Source organism: Onychostoma macrolepis, chromosome 07 (genome assembly GCF_012432095.1).
Source record: "Onychostoma macrolepis isolate SWU-2019 chromosome 07, ASM1243209v1, whole genome shotgun sequence".
NCBI classification, from domain to species: domain Eukaryota; kingdom Metazoa; phylum Chordata; class Actinopteri; order Cypriniformes; family Cyprinidae; genus Onychostoma; species Onychostoma macrolepis.
Genome location: NC_081161.1, coordinates 16,815,746 through 16,837,333, shown reverse-complemented (window position 1 = coordinate 16,837,333; position 21,588 = coordinate 16,815,746). Strand labels below are relative to the sequence as shown.

The following is a 21,588-nucleotide window of genomic DNA, read 5'->3' as shown; positions in this document are numbered from 1 at the left end:
CATAAATAAATAAATAATGATTTAACATAAAAAATACAATATATGAGTTCACATGAGAAACTTAAATTAACATCTTATTCCATGTTCTCCGTAACATCTTCACTTTTTAAATTTAATATCATTTTTAAAAATAGTCTCAGAGAAAAATAACACGATTGGAGTAACACATTACCCTCAACACTAAAAGGATGCCTTGCAAAGCAGACTAACCTAATGTTATATATACAGGCAGCACTGTCAGCCATATTGTTCAGTAACAGCAGAGCTAGCGGTTTCCTCCGAAGGGAACCTGCACTATCAAATAAATCACCTCTGTGTGTTCAAGACAAATGAGGCTGCTAGCATTGCACCTGTTAGCAAAATATCTTCACTCGTATGCAAGGCCTCTAAAGAACAGAGCTTCCTTCATAATAGTGGCCGTTGCATATTAAATATTAAGCCACCTCCATGATAACAAACATGCTTAAAATAAAAAAAAAGGCAAAGAAAGAGAACAAAGCTTAGACAAAACAATAGAGGGAGCTCGACTTTAGTGCTTATTTCTGTTTATCATCCTTCTTTTCTCTCTGACCATCAAAAAACCCCGAAGATTAGGCCTAGGCTGTAAGCAGCGAATGGGGGGTTTTGTGGGGAGGGGGAGTCGTTTTCATTCTAGTTTTTCCGCGGATAAATCGGACACAAATATTTCTTGCCATGGCCTACTTGCTGAGCCTTGGCCTTATGCAGAATTCAATTCCAATTTGTCGCTTGGTTTCTGCTTGTGTTTGTGTGTGTGCATCCTCAGGGGTGGGTGTATTGTTTGTGGGTATTGTGAGTGGATTTGAGGAGCCCATCTTACGGATTAAAACCTCTCTCCGGTTTTGTCAGATCATCCAAGCACTGTGGCACTAAATCAGTGTGGGTGGTTTTTATCATTATGTCAATCCATCCACCACCAGCCCCCTTCACTACAGCAAATGTTGCATCTAAGGAAGTCTATGCATGGAGATCAAACATGAAAGAAAGAAAGAAAGAAAGAAAGAATCGACTTTTTAACTACAATGTACTACATTTAAATCAATCATTTGATATAAAGTACTTATCATGTACATTTTTACATTGTACTTGTTTTAAAATGGCATGTAATTATATATGTAATTAATTTCTGTAATTGCATCTACAATTACATTATAATCCACTCTTAACCCTAACCATACCACTAAACCAGTTCCTAACCTTATCCATATTTCACTTCAAAAGCAGCAAAAGTTTTTTTGTTATAAAATGAACACAATAATAAGTATATGAGTAAAGACACAAAATATAGAAAGACAGAAAGAAAGAAAGAAAGAAAGAAATAGGGATCAATCACTCTTATTTAATTTTTAAGTAGAACAGCAAGAGCTAAGGAAAGACTGATAGTAACATGGGACAGAAAAACAACGGGATACAAGAAGCAGCAAAGGAAGAGAAGGAAAGCAATCTAATAGATGCCCTTTGAGAGTGGAACGCTAGATTGATGGGGAGAATATAAAGAAGTCCATGGCTAAACTCAGAGAGCCACGGGCGCTGGTAAACTCCCTCCACGGCCCTGCCTCGTATCGCCCATGGCTAGTCATTATTTCCTTAGAGTAACCACACAAAAGCCCTGAACGGCACACACACACCTTTTGTTCGCATTCTAGTCCCCTCAAACCAGGTGTGTCTCTCTTGTTTTTTGTTCAAGTCGCTAATCCTTTTTTTCCGGCAAGGGTTATAAATCCATTTCTTCTGTCTTTTCTGTCAGAGTCATGTGATCTTGAGGTAATTGTCTGCGTCTTGGAGTATTTTATGCCGGCTTCTCTTTACATAATGAAAAACAATCTTTGCTCCCTTTAGGGCTCACTCATCCCTCTTTCAAAGTCTGCGCTCTTTGTACCTCTGAACATTTTTGTTCTTTTGTTTGCTGAATCGGCCCCTTTGTGTGTTGTGGTATGTGGGAGGTTAAACGCGCATGACTAGAAAAGTTCTAGTCTACTGTTTTGACTGCCATCACCTGGCTCTCCGTAAGGTTTGGGTAAACATGTGTGTGCATTTTGTGCATTTCTAGTGGTCGTGCATCTATTTGCAGTCCGAAAAAGACTAAACCTTCAAAACGCAGTGGGGAACATACAGTTGTTGGAGAGACTTGAATGAGATTTGTCAGGCCCCAGGCATATTTTACATGACATTTCAATAATTATGTGCCAATGCATATTCACCTCACAACAGGCACCCAATGAAAAGCAATGCCAAAAATAATTCCCTGAACTGTCAGGTGTTTATTTTATTTGCCTAGCTGCCGCCACGATTCCTTTCTTTCCCTGACCTTGCACTGTTTTTCAATTGACATGCAATTTCTAGACATCAAGGCACTTGCTTGGAAAACATTCAGATGCTGATGAAAAGAAAATGCTGCCATAATGCATGACTTGAGCAGTTATGACAGAATTCGTTCTTTTTGTCTGTTTGTTGCACGAATGTTTTATTTTTAGAAAGAAAGGGATTAATTCTGTTAAATGTGATAGTTTGAGAGACGGTTGCTTTTCTGTTCGTGAAAGGTCACGGTTCATGCTGAGAGGTGCGGGACAGAGCCGCAGCGAGAGCTTTGAGGTGAACCTCCCAAATGCCACCAATTGACACGTGCAGAAACATCTCCTCCTGTCACACTCATTCTGCCTCACCTACATTCATTCTCTCTGCGAGCGGAACGCCAGCCTGTTTCTTGTTTAATAAGACAAAGGAGGACGAGTGAATGGTAGGAGGAAGAGAAGAAAAGAATGCCAAAGGCCTCAGTGGCTTTGCTTCTGGTGCTGCAGGGATGCATCTTCTTCCTCTCGTGCCTTGAGCTCTCTGCAGTGTGGTAGTCTACTCATACATCTCAAAACAGGGGCAGATTTATACTAGGCCAATGCCAAAGGGACCGCTGGAAAACCTTTCAGAATGGATCACATTTTGCAGCAAGAGAAAGAAATATTAGGGGGGCTACAGTAGCAAATAGTGAAAGTACCTTCACGGCCGCTTTTAATCTCTTCTTCACCGCAAAGCGATCCATCATATTTAGCTAAACATAGACGGGTGGTGTTGTCTGATTGGTGCAAACAGCAGTCATGTGATATGGCTGGCAGGCAACTAGATCGTTAATGATATTCAGGGTGTTAAGATACAGATTCGATGACTTTTCGGCCTCCTCCGATCTCTCTCTCTCTCTCCTTCCATTCTCACTTCATCATGTTTAATTTCCAGCTCGGTAATTAAGCTGATCCGATACCTGATGTGATTGCAGGTACTTCAAAGTCTTGCCACAAAGTGATGGTGAGCGTCTCATTTATTTGAAAGGTCTTGCGGCTATCTCTACTAATGCCTGCCTTGGATTTTAATAAGAGCACTCAAAGAAACAGCCTTCAACAATTATCCTAATGTTCCGAGGACTTAAAAAATAGCAGCAAATAAATGCATTTGACCAGAGAGACTGAGTGAAATGTTACCCTCATGTTTTCCCTACGCATTTGAATTCAAACACATATTCAAACTATTCCCCATGCAGCTCTGTATAGGTTAAAAGTATTTTCTGACATGAAAGAGTTGCATAAATTTATGACGGAGTTACAGAATTCTCTATACTTTGGCTGCAGTACAGATACAACGCTAAATCTTCTATGTTGTGAGGCTATTGTGCGATTCCTTTTAACAAGTCTTGGAATACTGAATATGTATTCCAAGGCTTGTCAAGTCTTGGAGCTTGGGAGTCTTTCAACAAACTCAGCATACGTCTGACTCATTATTCCCCTGGGTTATTTCCAGTCAGAGGACTTTGGGAATTCCTGGAATGATTGGCTGCGACAACAGGACATCAAAAGGTAAGAAACTAACTGCTGCGAATGCCAAAGGTTAGCACTGTCAATCAAACATCCTGGAAAAACAAGCAAAAATAACACGTAACATGATAACCAGTAAGTCTTCTTTCACTGAAAAACATCTTTACTGAAATATAAAACTAACAAGCTGGGTTAATAGTAGTACTATTCAAACCCTTAAATCAACCAAACTAAATTAGCAGTTTTAACACTATTGAACACTATTGACTCACTGTTGACAAAACATTGCGTGCTTGAACATTTATTCCATCATAACTTGGTAAAACACCCTCTTAACTCTGTTGTTAAACTCCCTCTCACTCTTTGAACTTATAAATTGGGATTATTTGAGATAATGAGAGACACATTCCTGAGGTGCAACATTGTGGATGATTTGGCTGTTGGAACAAAGCAGCCACAATTCAGAGTCCAAAGTGAGCCAGATTAATTTTTTATTTTTTTTTACCTTAGAGGGCAGTTCAGTTGTAGACATCGGGAATGCCTGCATAATTGCAGAGCTTCTAAAATGTTTAGTGCTTTTATGTTCAGGAAGGCTCCACCTGTTCACAAAAGTCAGGTGACGCACAAACACTTGGCAGGAAATACAAGCGAAATACTGCTTGTTTTATACAGGTCTAGTATGGCACTTTGCCTGGACAATACTTGCCACTTCACTGAACTCCAAAAGCCTGAAGTTCGCACACGCTAGAGGGGCGAGCTTGTTTTTGTTTCATACTGATTAAGAAAATCCACACGTTTTCACCTCCTAGCGCTAAACGTCCTGACAGTCTCATCTAAAAGCAACTGGAAGATGAATTGCTGAGCGAAGTAAAATATGACATGGTTACACAATGCAAACCACTAACTAACCAGAAATACCTGTTTTATCTTCTCAACCACAGAGACGAGTAGCTGTAGTACAACTGTGCAACCAATTGCACTTTTCCTGTTTGTGAAAGGAATTCAAGACAGGGATGTTTGGATAATGGTTGGACCACGAATCAGTATTTGTGCTTTGGGTGTTAATAATCCTGTTTAATGATCTGTGACTGTTTTTCAGTAAGACAGAATGCACATGAGAATGCAAGTATATATTTTAGCGAATAAGAGCAACCACAAAACACGTCACATGCACACACTCAACCTTACAAGTGTAGCAACCTGCCCATAATCCTGAACCCGATTCCAATTTTCTGATAAAGAAGAGCTCTATTAACTCTTTAGCGCTGTGTGACTATAACAAATGACCTTGAGTCTCAGGTCTGCCGACGTGACGCTCGTACAACACACCAACCGCAGCAACTCGCTCCCATTGTCCCAAACTGACTGACACCAAAAATTCCAAACAAAAACTAGCAAAGGTTACACACAAACTTTCTAATGAATGCAAATGCCAGTAAAGGTGGCCTGTGATGCTTGTCATTGCTTTAGTGATCTTTCTCTCTCTACAATTATCGGCCCCGCTTGAGTTCTGGTGAAATAAAAAATGAGGTTTATTGGATTGAGGCTCTACCGAGCTCTTGAAATATGAATAGCTTTAATTAAAAGCGACTGGCATTGCCATCTGGCCCTCTGTATCCGGCTTCTCTAATGAAGTGAGTGTACACGCAGTGTTTATTTATTTATTTATCTGTTTGTTTGCTAATGGCCAAGTTGCTAAGGCAAACTTGAGAGGTACAAGTAAATTGTACAGTTAACAAATTTTTATTTTTTAGTACTACAAGTGAGTTTGTTTGGTATCTATGAAGTTGTTGTTGTTTTTTCCCCCTTTTCCTTTTCCTCCAGTGTGAAGAACAAGTAACAAATCTGAAAAGCCTTTTTTCCAATTACAAATAACCTTTTGGACAACGAAAAGGTTCTAAAGATCTCAAAGGTTCATCATGGAACCATACACTATATACACACACAAGGAGATACTATTTAATTCATTGTATCACTTTTGTGAAATTTTCTAGTAATTTCTGAGTGAAAACTGTTTCTACACCTTTTTTTTTTTTCTCAATGTATCTTAATTTTTAAGAGTGTAGAGTACTACAATCAAACAAATCAAAGCAAAATAACACCGCAAATATCGAACTAATCCAATATTATCTTCCCTATCTACATCTATCAGTGTGGAATGCTGGAAGTGAATCCTGGAACACAATTGCCAATAAAAACCTGTCATTTGTATTGATTCATAAACACAGATCTGACATGATCGTTTCAGTTCCCATCATCTCCAATTGCACTAGCATTGGGCTTTTACTGATCCGAGAGCAGCTGTTGATTATATGAGGTTATATTCAGCCAGATCTCAATTCTTGCTTTGAGACATATTATACACCCAGTATCTGTCCGCAGTCATGATAAGATTACAGAAACACTTAAAGCCTAACAAGCAGACTCTAGAGACAGACGTCTCCAGGGTTCAAATGGTGGTCAGAGATTTTTGCACCGTGTTCCTCTAGAGAAAGCCTATCTTTATCACTGGCAAATGCTCCACTGTCTCTAAGGAAAATAAAGCATTGTCTTTCTATCTGTTTGTCTGTCTGCCGTAATGAAACTACAAAGTTACAGGATAATAACATCTAAGTGATGATGTCGGGAAGCAGAAAAACCCTTGGGGAGAGAAGATGCAAGTCCCATGGATCAGCAGAGGGGAGTGAAGAGAGAGAAGGAAGAGATAAAAACGAGGAGTAGAGCAAATGTATTGACTGGATGATCATCGATTGACAACGAGCAAGTCGAAGAGCGGGATTTTTCCAGAGAGTCAATCAGTCTCTCTCCTGCTCGCTCACACTCTCTTTCACAGGTACATTCATGTGCACATTAAAGGAGGACATATCTAATCGTTTTTTACTGTCGATATGTTATATGTTTGTGCAACGTGTGCTGCATTGACATTTGTTCGTGCAAGAGAAAGAGAAATTGAAAAAGAGTGGGAGGGAGAGAGAGAGAGAGAGAGAGAGAGCGTGTGTGTTTTGGAAAACCCATCTTCACAGCAGGGCTTCTTCATTAGGGGGACGCCCAGTTCCTGCCATGACCTTAATCCCAAAACAAACAAACACACTCACAACAAAAACCTCACCAGGATCCCAATCACACACATCCTTCACAAGCATAATGACCACAATTACAGACCTTCACTGATTCTTTCTTTCAAGTGATGGCATTTTGCCCATCTGTTAACTACAGGGGTGTCTGTGTGTGTGTGTGTGTGTGTCTGTCTGTATGATCTCCCGTCCATATTTTAATTGACTCCAGGTTATCAGAGCTGTAATACAGCATTAGGGAAGCAGCACTGTGAGGGGCAATGACTGCCATTTAACTGACTTAATTAAGTGCTTTCCATGAGAAGGACACTGAGAATGTTACCCTTTTAACATGGAAAAACCCGCAACATTCTTTGCCGTCTTGTTGTGCTACAGACGGAGCAAGACGACCTTGTTTCATTTTCTCACAAAACACGATTAAGCACAGCTTGCACTGTTGCTACTAAGCTAGTAAAAAAAATAAATAAAAGTCTTTGACGGTTTTTTTTTTCTTTCAAACAAACAAAACAAAGCTGCTTTCTTGGAAAACACACATACCGAACAAATACTGAACTTTTTGGCTTACAAATAACACTTGTTTTGGTTTTACAAATAATTTACATTTATATAAAAATGTGCAGAGAGTTTTATTTAATTTAATTTACTTAATAGAATTTCCTCCCTGGAATATATATGGGCATATCGCATATAGCATTCACTCCTAGAAGATGCATATTCTTTATAAAACTAATTGATTTGACAAAGAATATAAACTTTAAGGATTGTTATTTAATTATTTAATTTCATTTGATTATGAGTTTGTTTGTGCAATTTAGGTTTCTATCACCCTAATAAAAATAAGTGAAAATAAATCCCTGGATGAATGAAAGCATCTGCCAAAGGACAGCTTTCTTATTAAATATGAACCTGATCATTTATATAATCACCTATATGCAGTTACAAGTTTATGTACAAAAAGTAAGAATACTCAAGAAAAAATAAGATTTTTGACCCCATGTAAACTAGGGGTATTAAAGAAAACTCCAAATTACACTCAAGAGGTATGATCATACACTTAAAAGTGAGTATGGATGTTGTCTAAGTCCCCTGAGAGAGCATTAAAAGCATTAAACGAACCTAACACCGACCCAAAAGACTCTGTCAAAGCGGAACTAACCCACAGCATGCCTAAGCCAATTATAGAGCCAAACACACACACACACACACACGCTCAGGACATCTCTGTCATGAAAGAAACATTGACAGCAACTTTGCTGGGTCGCAAGTGTGACCGGCTATGTATTTGAGTGTGTATGAGTCTCTGTGTGTGATGTTTGATAATGCATGAGCCCAGCAGAGCACATCAGCTTTGAACATTTTCAGCGTCAACTTCTAACTGCATTGAATGCATAAGCTATTGTACTAATGTTCGCTTCTGCTCAGTTCTAAGCCGAACATAGTCTCCTGACTTTTCTATTTTCCCCATATCTCTCCCTCTCTAAACCCCCTCACACACACACACACACTGATTCTCCTAAAGATTGGGAGCAGCAGGGTGAGGCATCTCTTTTATTTATCAGAAAGTGATTCATCTGTTTGTTTGTATCTGCCCTTGAAAGATCTTACAAGAAAGATAGAATGGAACAGGAAGAGAGGGAAAAGGCAGGGACCTGAGGTGGCAAGAGAGAATGAAAACAGGAGAGAAGAGAGACAGAAAGAGAGCTAGATGAGAAGACGAATGGATCATTAAATGATTACTAATAAAACATCAGTAAGAATGTGTGTGCCTGCGCCTCTGTACATTCGTCCATCCAAATGTCCGTAACTTCCTCAAACTGTAGCGTTTGAGACTGAATAAATGCAATGATAGCACAATCAGACACACTGTTAACCTTCCTAACCTTGGAAATATTGACAATGGAATTATGACGTCTTTTGATAATATAAAATATATAAGCAATGCATGTCGCAAATGAGACTATAAACAGCTTTTCGATACCCATCAGCATATGCTTCCTTAATTTTCCATCCTGCTTGGGTCTGACTGATGGCCAAATTCACGATTTTGATCTAATCAGCCTTGCATTGATCTCCTAGTGACCAATTATTTTTAGCTTAGTCTGAATTAGAGCCAGCCTTTAATTGAGGCTAATTTCGTGCAGAAGTGTCTAAATGCAAAGGCTTCAGATCCCACGCAGCAAGCATCCATTTGTGAGGTTTTGACCTTCGACCTTCTACAAACCATAAGGTTTTAGTGTCATACGACCAGTCTCAATGAGGTAACACAATACACAAAGCAAAATTTAGTGCTATGGACCTGATAAATTAACTCTAAGAGAAAAACTCGCTCCTGCTCTTCTGACATGTACTCCGATGAGCAAGCAGAATAGACATTCCACAGAAAATGGTACGCCGAGCTCACACAATACGCACCTGTTGCTGATAAAGTATCAAATACGGACAAGACAGCCCTTAATGTTCGACAACTGCTACTGAATACCTCCCCAACAGTGGCTCCATTGATAGAGACCCAACATTGCTTGGTTGGTCATTAACAATGGAAGTAACTGTTGACCACAAAGAGCTTCTACAAGGGATAGGTAACTCAGCCGCAATGAAACTAGATACACGCTTTTACTGTTCAAGCCCATTCACCTGTTAAACCCCTACAATTTAAAGAGCGCGATAGGTACGGCAGCATATCATACTGACAGTGATTACTGAAAAACAGCCAAAATTACTCAAGCGAAAACTGTTCCTGAAAATGTTTTTCAACTCATCACGGCACATTAAAAGTGAAGAAAATTATATTTTAATCTATTTATCTGGTACACAAGCAAACCTCTTGTGAATTGATGTTTAGAAGATGAGTTATGTCTCCAATGAAGTAGCCCTGACCTCATCTGATGCTATGAGAAAAGAGCTTGCAAGCTAACAAGTAGGCTATACTACGTTAACCGACCTTTAGCTCTTACTGGGTAAACACAGCAAAACAAATAAAATGAACTGTATATATATATATATATATATATACAGTATGTTAATGCTTGTGACTGTTGAGCCAGTCACACTAAATACTACAATTACAGTTTCATACTTAGCGTGTAAGACAAACCTAGCAATTCCCGCCTATTCAGACTTTTCTATTCATATCTGTGAATAACCCAGCATCTGTAAATCTGTAATGTCAGCGTGGCTGTGTGTGAGTGTGTGGCCTTTTGTGAGAATTCCCCTATCTTGTTGACTGATGAGTATGTCTCTTTTTATTTAGCTGTTTAGCTTAACTCTGACTTATCTTTTTTTGTGTTTGCCCCTACCATTTTCCATATGCTCTGCCTCACCGACACTGCCATCGGGCGTAGTCCTCTCATAGGCGTCTTCGGGTAGAGGGAGGGCACCTAGTCTGGGGCCGGACGAGCTCTTGCTGCTGGGCGTCTCCGACTCCTCCAGGCCACTGTCGTAGCAGCTCTGCAGCGAGCCCTGGTGCGGGTCCTGTGGCTGGCTCACCACCGAGAAGGTCACTCGGCGGAACGGCTACAAGAGAAGAGATTGCTGGGGGTCACTGGACTGAAGAGGTCGAAGAAGAGGGGTTGATGGGTAGTTTTTTTGTGGGGGGTGTGGGTGGGATAATTCTAAGTGAAAGTACTTCGCTGTAGCTCTAGTTAGATTAGTGCACTGCGCTACATGCTACAAAACGACACAAACAGCAACTAGATTAATGTCTACACGTAGCTTGAAAGCAGCGCCCGGCAAGGGAAGCTAAAAAATAAACAAAACAATACTAATGGGCTTCACAGCACTTGTTTAATGATTCTCTCATGAACAAAAAAATGGTAGGATAGTAAGTTCAATGCCCACAGGAGTAAGTACAGATGCCACACTTGGCATTGTGGTTTAAATATAGCGACGAAGGTCTGAAGGACGTCAAAGTCTCCTTGTGTGGTTTACTTTATAGCAAAAACAGGACAAGAGGAGCATGTATGGTCCCGATGGGAGATAGAATGGAACACATGGCTACAGGCTAATAAACAAGCGCATGGATCCACACACACATTTTTCAAAGTAACTAAAGAACAAATAGGTGAAAGGATGCACACAGGAGTAATAAACTGGTACACGGAGGCTCATGTGAATTTGTGCTCTGTGCTCTGAACCTTTGATTTTCATTTCCTCTTTCTCTCGGGTTGTCTCAATTGAGGAATGGCACAAAAGACAGCACGATCGGAGGAGATGACTGACAGCGAGCCAGGAAGGGAGACAAATTCTTTCGGTTTGTGCTGAGATCCAGCAAAAAAGAGAGTAGGGAGACAAATTAAACTAGGAAGGACATGAAGTCTACTTGATATGGTTCATTTCATTAAAGAGAACCAGATATTCATGAAATCAAGTGATGGACTATTTTTGTACTTGTTTTCTGCTGTTATCAAAGCAAGACGTCTTTCTACAGTGGTATACTGATATCCTTTAGGACTTTTTAAATGGGAAAATGAATTTCTTGTCCTGATTTAACTGCTTCGGTAGAGGAAGACTGTGTTAAGCAAGAAGAGGACTTTTTGTCCTTCATATCCCAATGAAATACATTAAGATAAGGGATACATATGGGCTCTGAGCTAAATGAGTGGCTGGAAGAGCGAGAGAAAATGAGAGCACGAGAGAGAGAGAAAGAGAGGGAGAGAGAGCTGAAAGGTGGAAATTAAATTTTGATAATTTAACTAGCATTGGAGCCTTGTAATTAAACCATTGACTCTTCCTGTCTGGGTAAGTGAAAGCAGAGGGAAAAAAGAGGAGAAGACAATGGAGGAGAAGTGATCCCTCCACCCTCCCATCATTCTTTCTGTGTCTCACTCTCCAGCCTATTACTTACTCAAATTATCCTACACTGATCGTCGGTGCTGTTTAGTCTCTGTGTGTGTGTGTGTGTGTGTGTTGATATTGTGACATAATTCAACACAATTCAACAGAACCTGTTATTGTTTATGATGGTAATGACAGGAAATATCTATGTAATAGTTTGATGTAGAACATTTTTTCTTAATTATAAATTAATCAATTAATTAAAATTTAATTTAATTTAATACATTTTTATTAAATATTTGCCAAACAAAACTATGATATTCTGTTAACTTCAACCAAAGCTAAAGAAGCTAAACTTCAACAAAATTATTAACTGTCTCATTAAAATCTAATTAAAAAGAATACAAAAAAAGGTCACACTTTATATTAGGTGGCCTTAACTACTATGTACTTTCATCAAACATAAATACAATGTACTTATTGTGTTCATATTGTATTGAAAACACTTTTGCTGCTATTGAGGTGGGATATGGGTAAGGTTAGGGACAGGTTTGGTGGTATGGGTAGGTTTAAGGGTGGGTTAAGGTGTAAGGGATGGCTCAACAGTGTAATTATAAATGTAATTACAGAAATTAATTACAAATGTAATTACATATAGGTATTTTAAAAAATATAAGTACAATGTAAAAACATGTATGTACACAATAAGTGCACTGTACCAAATTATTAATTTAAATGTAAGTACATATTAGTTAGTACTAATATAAAGTGGGACCCCCCCAAAAAAAGTGTTTGATGACAGTGTACATTTTATACAATATGTAACAGCAGCCCTTACTCTGTCTTTCTATTCAACAAGGGGACTCTGGTCTGAAAAAGGTTGCAGACTCCGGCTCTAAATAAATATAAATACCAACCAAAAACCTTTTTTTTTCTAACTGCAGCGAAAAGTTCGACTGATGCATTAAATAGACACTAACAAAGCAGCAGCATCTCTAAGTGTTTGCCTCTGGCCTTCTCCCCGCTGCCCCACTTCCTGTCACTGCACATTTTCTTTCAGGAATATTAAACAAGACGGAGCACCATCATTCACTCCTCTTTTTCTTTCCAACTCGCTGCCTTTCAGACTGAGTGGCCTAACACTCATCATTACTCCAAATTGTCCCTTTAATTTGACACGTCGCCATAATCTCAGCATTTGTATTCTGTCAGGTTAGTAGGGCCTGCCTGTCAATGTAAAGAAGTGCACACACACCACACCAGCACACACACACGCACACAAATGACGGTTTAACGTCTATGCATGTATAATGAACATGCATATGCACATATCCAATGTGTCGTTCATCTTTCTCTAACATGCCCTTGAACAAAATCTCTCCAAAATGAGAGATGAGAGTCTGAGCACTGACAAAAACTTGATATGTCATTACACAGTATCTAATACCTAAAATATTATAATAATATTTAAAGAAGCCACTTGCATACATTTGGAATTCGTTCTTGTACTGCATTAATTAATTTATTTATCTCCCTCATTTCTCTGGCTAATGTAGAAATCTTGGCAATAAATCATGTTTCCATGTAATTACAATCAACATTCAACAAATGAATTGAAATAAATATTCATGGGCTAAAAAATTCACTTTGGATAGTCAAACATTTGTTGCATAATTAAATAGAAGCCCACAGGGGGTCTCGCTATTGCACTGAAATAACGGATCAAAATGATGTTTATGTATCAAAGTGCCATTCTCTCTCTCTCTACCTCCGAAATGAAATGGTTGCCTCTGCAGCTAAGTATGACAGCAATCAAAGTCCCACACTGAAGAGCTGAGGCTTAAATTACCCACAAATGAACTGAACTTTAGACAAATTGGTAGAGTGTGGCATTATGCTTGGTGCAAATGCGATTTCCAAATATAAGAGTCAATGAATGTCATGCATGAAAAATGGCGAGATGAGAAAGTGGTTGGCCATGCAAAGATAGATAGATTGGTTTATTGATTGAGCATTGATTGGCTGGGCTTCCCTACTGTGGAAGCAGCTTTATGAAGGATGGATTTAATTCAATCTTGCACATACAGTATATTTGTACGTTCATCCTTTTGTGCCATTCTTAGTCATCCTATGTAGGTTGAAAGGCTGTGAGACCCCCTGATGAGATGCACATAGCTTTCATTTCTGCTGGACACATCCCCTTTGTAATCTTCTTTGCAAAAAAAAAAAAAAAAAAATTAAAATTAAGGTCAGGTTCTGGCCATTTCTGATAACAAGTTGCTCTATAGCAAAATGTGTCCCAATTTACTTGAATTCATATATATCCATTCATATACAAATGAATACATATGTTTTTCTTTTTCTTATTAGCAGTTTGGCCTATTACATGTGCATGATTAACATGATATATAAAGAGGTATATATGGGGCGATGCATGCTAATATTGAATGTGCAGTGATGAAAACTGAAGTGCTGGTCAAAAACAATGCAACAAGAATACCTGTAATTTTAAGGGGGCTTAATCAGTGTAGGTGGAAATACAAAAAAACAAAAACAAAAACAAAAACAAAACAAAAAAACAGTAGAATACCCAGTGGATTTGCATTCATTTCAAAAGTAAATATATTCTGTAAACAAGCTCATTTTCTGTCTCTTCAAACCTTTTTTTTTTTTTCCTTGCTTACTATCTTATTATGTGTGTGTGTGTGTGTGTGTGTGTTTGTGTGTGTTTGCGTATCTTGGGTGTATGTGGTTAGTGGAATGACCTATCTCCATGAACCATGAAGAGCAGTGGTTTAGCCAAAAACACAAACTCTAAAGCCTCCTCTGTCTTTCTGCAATCAAGCAGACAAGAGAGGAAAGGATAAGATGAATTGAAGGAAGAGAATAAATAACATTGGATGAGATAATACAGCAGACAGGAAGAAAATGCAACTTGTGTGGTAAGTTTGGTAGATGTGCTGGATGTAGTTAGTATCGTAAACAAGTACATTAATCAGTCATCGGTGTCTAGACGTGATGGCCTGGTGCTAGAACCTGTAATTAACCTCTGTTCAAATTTCCATAAGCACCCTCAGGCTGAACCACAGACTGCTATCTGATCAAGCTGCCACTGTACAAAACAGCCCAAGGGTAATGCTACTGTAGGTCAAAATAACCTGTAAATCAGTTCTAAAATGAGCCACAGGTTGTTCTCTTAGTTAGGTTGAATGGCTAACCCAAAAGCAAGCCCTGTGAGTGTGCCAAGAGTGAAAGATAAGCATTTTGATGTTCCGATATTTGGAATGTTGGTTCTACGTAAAAAGATAAGGATTATGTATGTAGAGATATACCTATTGAAACATATTTTTCAAATTGCAGCAGACAAATATGCAAACAGTCAACAGTCACTATATATTATACATTATAATTTGATAATATAAAAATGATTGCACTGTAAAATGCTGTAACCTGCAATTATTACCTCAAGGTGTTTTTTTTTTTTTTTGATTTCTACAGTATTTAGTTTTGCTGGTGTAACCTAATATAAGATGATTCAGTTGTGCTATTTATTTATTTAAACTTCAGTACAATCAATTAATTTAGACGTTACCACATGAAGAACATTTTAGGTTAACTTGTGTGAATTTTTTAATTTTTATACTGCAAAATGACATATTGCATTAAATCTGTTAAATTAAAAATAGCAAGTAAGTAAAATTAAATTGCATTAAATAAATCTACTAATTTAAAAATAAGAAGCAAGTGTAGAAAAAAAATCATTATATGAACTGGTTTCATTTGATTTAATATGACAGTAAACTAACTACATTAAGTTACAGGTCAGATCTGGTAGAGATATATCCTTAAGCTAACAATTGTATTGTATTATATAAATTATGTAAAATGACATACTGCATTACACAAATCTTCTAAATTAAAAGTAGCAAGTAAATTGACGTTGCATTAAATAAGTCTTAATTAAATCTTAATTAAGTTCTGATTAAAAATAACAAGCAAGAGTAGCAAAAATAATAATAATAATAAATAAACAACTCATTCATGTGTCAGTATTCATCTATGTACAAACCCCTACGGCTCCTACCTGGATGCTTTTCAGAATTTTCAGGATTTTTCCAAATCTTGATAAGATGAAAAAGTCATGCACGTTCTCGTGTACACTAAACCTCTCGAGTCTAAAAGTGAGCACAGCACTTTAAGAAAGGAATGTGTCTGTGTGTTTGAAAGACTAACAGAGCCCCTGGTGAGGAGGTCAGGGAGTTTTGTTTATCCTGGAGCTTGGGGAGGCTCAGGTGTCTGCTTTGTCTTAAGGGATGACTGGCGCTGGTCAAGCTTCATTTCTCTTCAGCCTTCCTGCCTATGAGGACCTCCAGATGGGCTCTAGACCTCCTGAGACCTACTGGAGTTTAGCCAGGTCTGAGGTCTCTCTGGCAAGGCATATATCAACACACCTCACTGCAGGCGCTGAAAACTTCCAGGGCGGATTTTACCACTGGACCACTTCCCTCAGCAGAGTGTACTTTTGATATCTTACCCAAGACTGTTGTGTTTCAGTTGACCGGTCTTACTCCGAGGGACCCCTGAACACACTCAAACTGAGCCACAACAAACATTAAACAGTTTGGCCACTTTTGAGGCCCTCCTTTGATTGCAGTCCACATGTCTACAGCTTTATACCAGAGGCTCTTTAATCACTTTTAACCCATCAACTGCCCTCTTCGTGGACAAGCCTCAAGCTTAACTGATCAGCACTTCAAGAGTATTCTTTTACAAAGGAATATAAAGCCCTCAAACACTGAAAAAAAGAAACAAGTTTTTCCTTTCTTATCCTTTCCGTCTGAAGTTCTTCAGATAATACCTTCAGAGTACATCTTGGTGAACATCAGATGGCTGCCTTTGAATGTAATCCTTTTCGAAGCCACTGAGGCATAGATATCTCACCTGGCCTGATCATTCATTCATTCATCTATCCATTTTTTCTTGTCATCCACTCCACCTCACACTCTCGGCAACGGCATAGTGATGCATCACATCTTGCTGTTCCAGTCCATTTCCTCTCAGGCCAACTTCGCCTTTCCACATGCCAAGTGTTCCAGATGTTCGTGCCTTTGCCAAACAAAACACTGAGGATGTTAGTCACTGTAGTGAAATTAGCTGCCCTTGTTTATCAGCGTTCATACATTCTTAATCAAGAAGGCAGCATTTATATGCGGAGCAGAAAGCTTACCGTTCATCAGAACTTCTCTTAATCCTCAAACTTTTCTTTTATAAATCCACAACGAAAGCACTGTTGCAGTGCACCTTTTTAAAAATTAATTTTTTGCTCTGTTCTAGTTGAAAATTGAGGAGCAGTTCTGCCTCGGTATCTTTAAGCCTCCTCAGGTACATATCCCTGGTTTTATGATTGTGGTATCCTAAAACTCTATATAAAACTCTGTGATGTTGTTCCCAAAAGCCAAACGTAAGATTATTCCTGTTATTGTCCCCATTTGGAGGAAGGATGGGTTGCATTCTGTATGAATGCTTGAAAAACTGGAGGAAATATTTTTGGTCGATGGTCCTGCCAGTTAAAATAACTTTTCTCTACTCCACCTTTACACATGCCTTATCGTTCCTGTTAACATTTCAGAACTCGCATTAACATTCCAGACGACAACTGAAAAGATGAAGGGAAAAAAAGCACAGACAGATGGGAACCTCAAAACATTTCTCTGTGCTCTTTTCTTAAAATCCTAGCTAAACTTTTAATTGCTCTTTAAGCGGCGGATTAAGCCAGAACATATTCCGAAGGGATGATGTGATGGCTTCAAAGGCTTAGCCGACCTCTGACCTTCGCTCCATGAGAAGGAACAATACCTCCAGGGTGCTGCTTCACACTCAAGATCCCAAACATACTTCTCTTTTAAGAGAGTTTAATGATAAATAAACACCACAGACATTTTACACTGGCACATTTTGTTGCAATTCATGACGCTACACAAATAATGGATTTTGTATGCACTGTGTGCTTTTTTGTTTTGCCTCTAAATTCGAAATGTGTTTTTCTCCATTTCATGTTTTTTTTTTAAATCTTGTCCCCAATGTTTCTCTCTATCAAGAGTGCAAGGGATATGCAGTTTCCTGTTCTGGTGCCGAATATCTAACCTCATCGGGGCAAATCCATTATCATCGCATGCTGAAATGGATTACGGTCTCGGGTATCCATCAAACTTACAAAAATGCTTTCAGGTGCCTTTCCTAACAGGATAATGCTGGAAAGTTGAACTCCCTTTTAACTTTGAAACGCACACACAAACAAACAAGCATGCGCTCATCTAACTTACAGACAGTCTGGCTTTGACTTACGTGATCACGTTACAAACAATTTCAGACGATCTCCTTTAGCTCAAAGGACACTATCTTCACCCTTCTTGTATGTCCCTGCATCCGTCAATCATCGGCCAATGACACTGCACTACAAGAAGCGTGCAGGACTCACTGTAACTGCGAGCAGTCAATCTGACAACTGACCCACTAATGTCACTAACTGACAGGCGTAATCGCCACAGCTACGGTAGTCAGAGGTGACAGAGGCCTAAGAGTCAGCGAAAGTGCAGGCTGTAAACATCCTGAGGGCGGACGGGTATCGTAACTCGGACCGTGCGGTTTCATGCCGTAGAAGGAGCACCGTCTCTTCTGAGCAAATATCTGGCAGCGTAATAAAAAATTCCACACAGACTGAGGAGAGAAATGACAAAACAGAGTATGCGTTCACACCTCAGCTGGATTATGATTGACACATGACTGCTCTAACAAAGCACAGAGTGCTGTTCCCTGGCAGGCCGCATTATCTACATCATAAGCACTAGTCTATTAAATTCATCTGCAAACAGTGAAGCTGTCAAGATGGCAAATAATACATTACAGTGATACATCTCTTAGCGTTTTAGGGGATTGTGAAAAGTGTGCCGTTTCAGAGAAAATATTTAACCTGCTGAGTGGAAATGTGAGCAGGAAGAGGAGGAAACTGAGACAATATCATGGACGACCACAGCATAGCTGGCTTTATTAAAAAGAAACAAGGATTAAATTGAAGAGAGGACATTTACAGCCCTATTCAGGGCTTAGACAAATTTGTTTGACAAATTATCTATTTTAATCCTGTTTCAGTCAAACATGTATGTGTTGTTCTCGCATTACCTCGATCAAAGTTAAGAAACAAATGATCTACAGTTTTTCGGCTTAGTCAAGGAACCTTTGAGAAATGTATTCGTGTCTGGACGGAAATGTCTGCAATTGTGAATATTGTATTTTTGCAACACTCCTGCTCATTTATTTTGACCTTTGATAAATACCATAACTAAACTTTTTTTTGGACTGGCTGGTGTTCATAACACGTTCATACTGTAAAAACAGAATTCAATAAGGGGAGTCAGTCACAGAGTGTTCAGAATGGCCACTGGAGTAGATCAGGTAAGTATGACTGTCATCTTACAACAGGGATGGGCAACTTCGGTCCCGGAGGGCCGGTGTCCTGCAGAGTTTAGCTCCAACCCTTATCAAACACACCTGAAGAAGCTAATCAATGATTACGTTTACATGGACATCAATACTCCGATTTTAATACGATAAAGAAAATACTCTGATTAAGAGTCTACCATGTAAACATGAATTAAGACATGTGGATTATTCGTATTTTAGTCGCATTATTAAAGTGCAGTACAGACATGTAAACACGTTAATCAAACTATTACCGTCGTGTAAGACTTTTCGCCGCATTTTGCGGTCAACCATTTGACGGCAAATAAAAGACCTTCAACACTGCTGTTGTCTGTATGCACGTACAAATAATTAACTGCACTTGAAGCTTTCATAAAGTTAAAAATGAAACACCCAAAACTGTATATGGCATCATCACGAAGACAAACTATATGTTTATACGTGAAATTCTGGAAGGGACATTGGATGGCGTTGCATGGTGACGTTAATCGATCTATGTACTATAACATGTAAAACGGGAACATGAAAGAATGATTCTAAAAGCAACTCATGTAAACACCTTAATCACAATATTGTTTTATTCAGAATAAGGTAAATAATTAGATTACTGATGTCCATGTAAACACAGCCATTGTCTTCAAGATCACTAGAAAGCTACAGGCAGGTGTGTCTGATTAGGGTTGAAGCTAAACTCTGCAGGACACCAGCCCTCCAGGACCGAAGTTGCCCATCCCTGCCATACAATGTTTAAAAAAAATAAATAAATAAATAAAATCTATTTCAAATAATTCAGATCTTCTGAATTTTCAAATCATCACATGTTTCATTTCAATATATATCATGGTTTTCACAAAAATAAATAAATAAATAAAATAGCAGCACAATTTCAACATTGACTAAAATAAGCACCAAATTACCTTATTAACATAATATCTGAAGGATCATGTGACACAGAAGACTGGAGTAATGGATGCAGAAAATTCAGCTTTTCTGTTATAGGAATAGATTACATTTAAATAAAATAAATAAATAAAATAAAAATAAATAAAATAGACAGTTGTTACAGTTATATAATATTATAGTACTACAACGCTTATTTTGTATTATAATAGACTCCTTTAAAAAAAAAAAAATTATAAGCCTCATACTTTTGAACATTATAGTATATATATATATATATTTTAATGAGTTTTCATGATGCTCCCTAAGTAAAATATTAAAATATCCCAAATCTATTCAAATCATAAATGTCCTCTGTTAATAACTGTATCCCAAATGTTGTTTAGAAAACTATTTTAGTCTGAGTAGCACTCATGACTGCCAGTTTAGTTTCAATACTTTATAATAGCCACAAAAGTAAGCTATGTCATCATCTATAAACAATTTGTCAAATTAAGATCAACATGCAACGTTTCATACTCACTCTCAATTTCAATTTTCTATAAATGTATATATTTTCATTCTATAGATGGTTTAAACGAGCAGTAAATGTATGTCATTAACAAGATGACTATCCAAATAAGCTCATTTGGGTTTCAAATCTCTGCTGCACATATTTTTCTTCTGTTGTTTGTCCTCGTATTGTTCTTTTATTCCCATGGTGCTAAACAAACAAACAAACAAACACGTTTAGTGTCCTGGCTTCCTAAAATAACACATAATAATGTGTAAAGACAGACTGTCCTGGTGAGAAGAAGAGTGAACGAGAAGAGGCTTGGCTTAATAATAAGATTTAAACTTAATCTTAAAATCTAACTTTTACCTAACACAAATCCCTGAAAGGATGCTTTGTCAAATTTAATTTCTGTGTCTCCCCCCAGCACACATATGTTCCACATTTTTCGAAACTGTTTTATTTTCTTTCCTTTACCTTTTTTCATTCACTTCATTTCCTGTGTAACAGAGGACCTTTTGGTGGACTGGAGCAAAAGAAGGCGTTTATCATGAATAAATCAATGTCAATGTGACAGAAAAGCAAAACTCCATTTCCGGGGGCTGTGGACACATTACTCAAAACATCCCTGCCGTGTCACCCTCAAACATACACACATACATACACTCGCACGTTGTCATTGTGGCGTCCTTCATCAATAGACTGACTCCCTGTTTAGATAGAACAGGCCATTTGTGAGTCTCAGCCCAGGTCCAGAAGACAATTATGATAGCTGCGATTAAGAAAACAATTATTCCAGAGAAGTAATTATCCTCTAATGTTTGAACAAACAGAAGCAGAGAGAGAGAGAGAGAGAGAAAGAAAGAGCCCAGGGCCATTTGAGATTAGCCTGGTGTTCACACTGTGATGGCCATTACATACAGGGGTGGTGAAGAAGTGATCAAACTACTGATGTTACAATATAATACACACCAATTCACGCTCACGCTCAAATACAAACGGCCCTCAGGTAACGTGACTCAACACACACGGCTGTTCCCATGCAATTACTTTT

At 38.4% G+C, this 21,588-nt stretch overlaps 1 protein-coding gene across 6 annotated transcripts in view; it reads right to left on the bottom strand.

Annotated features, from left to right (window-relative positions):
* pcdh7b (protocadherin 7b) overlaps positions 1–21,588 on the bottom strand; it is a 128,356-nt gene that overhangs the window by 49,858 nt on the left and 56,910 nt on the right. For 2 of the 6 annotated variants that reach the window (XM_058782849.1, XM_058782852.1), the window contains exon 2: positions 10,186–10,402. The exons of 2 other annotated variants lie outside the window; for them this stretch is intronic. In XM_058782849.1, the coding sequence (XP_058638832.1) occupies positions 10,186–10,402 (217 nt within the window). The remainder of the gene's footprint in view (positions 1–10,185; positions 10,403–21,588) is intronic. 2 more of the 6 variants (XM_058782850.1, XM_058782853.1) reach the window with 1 other exon arrangement.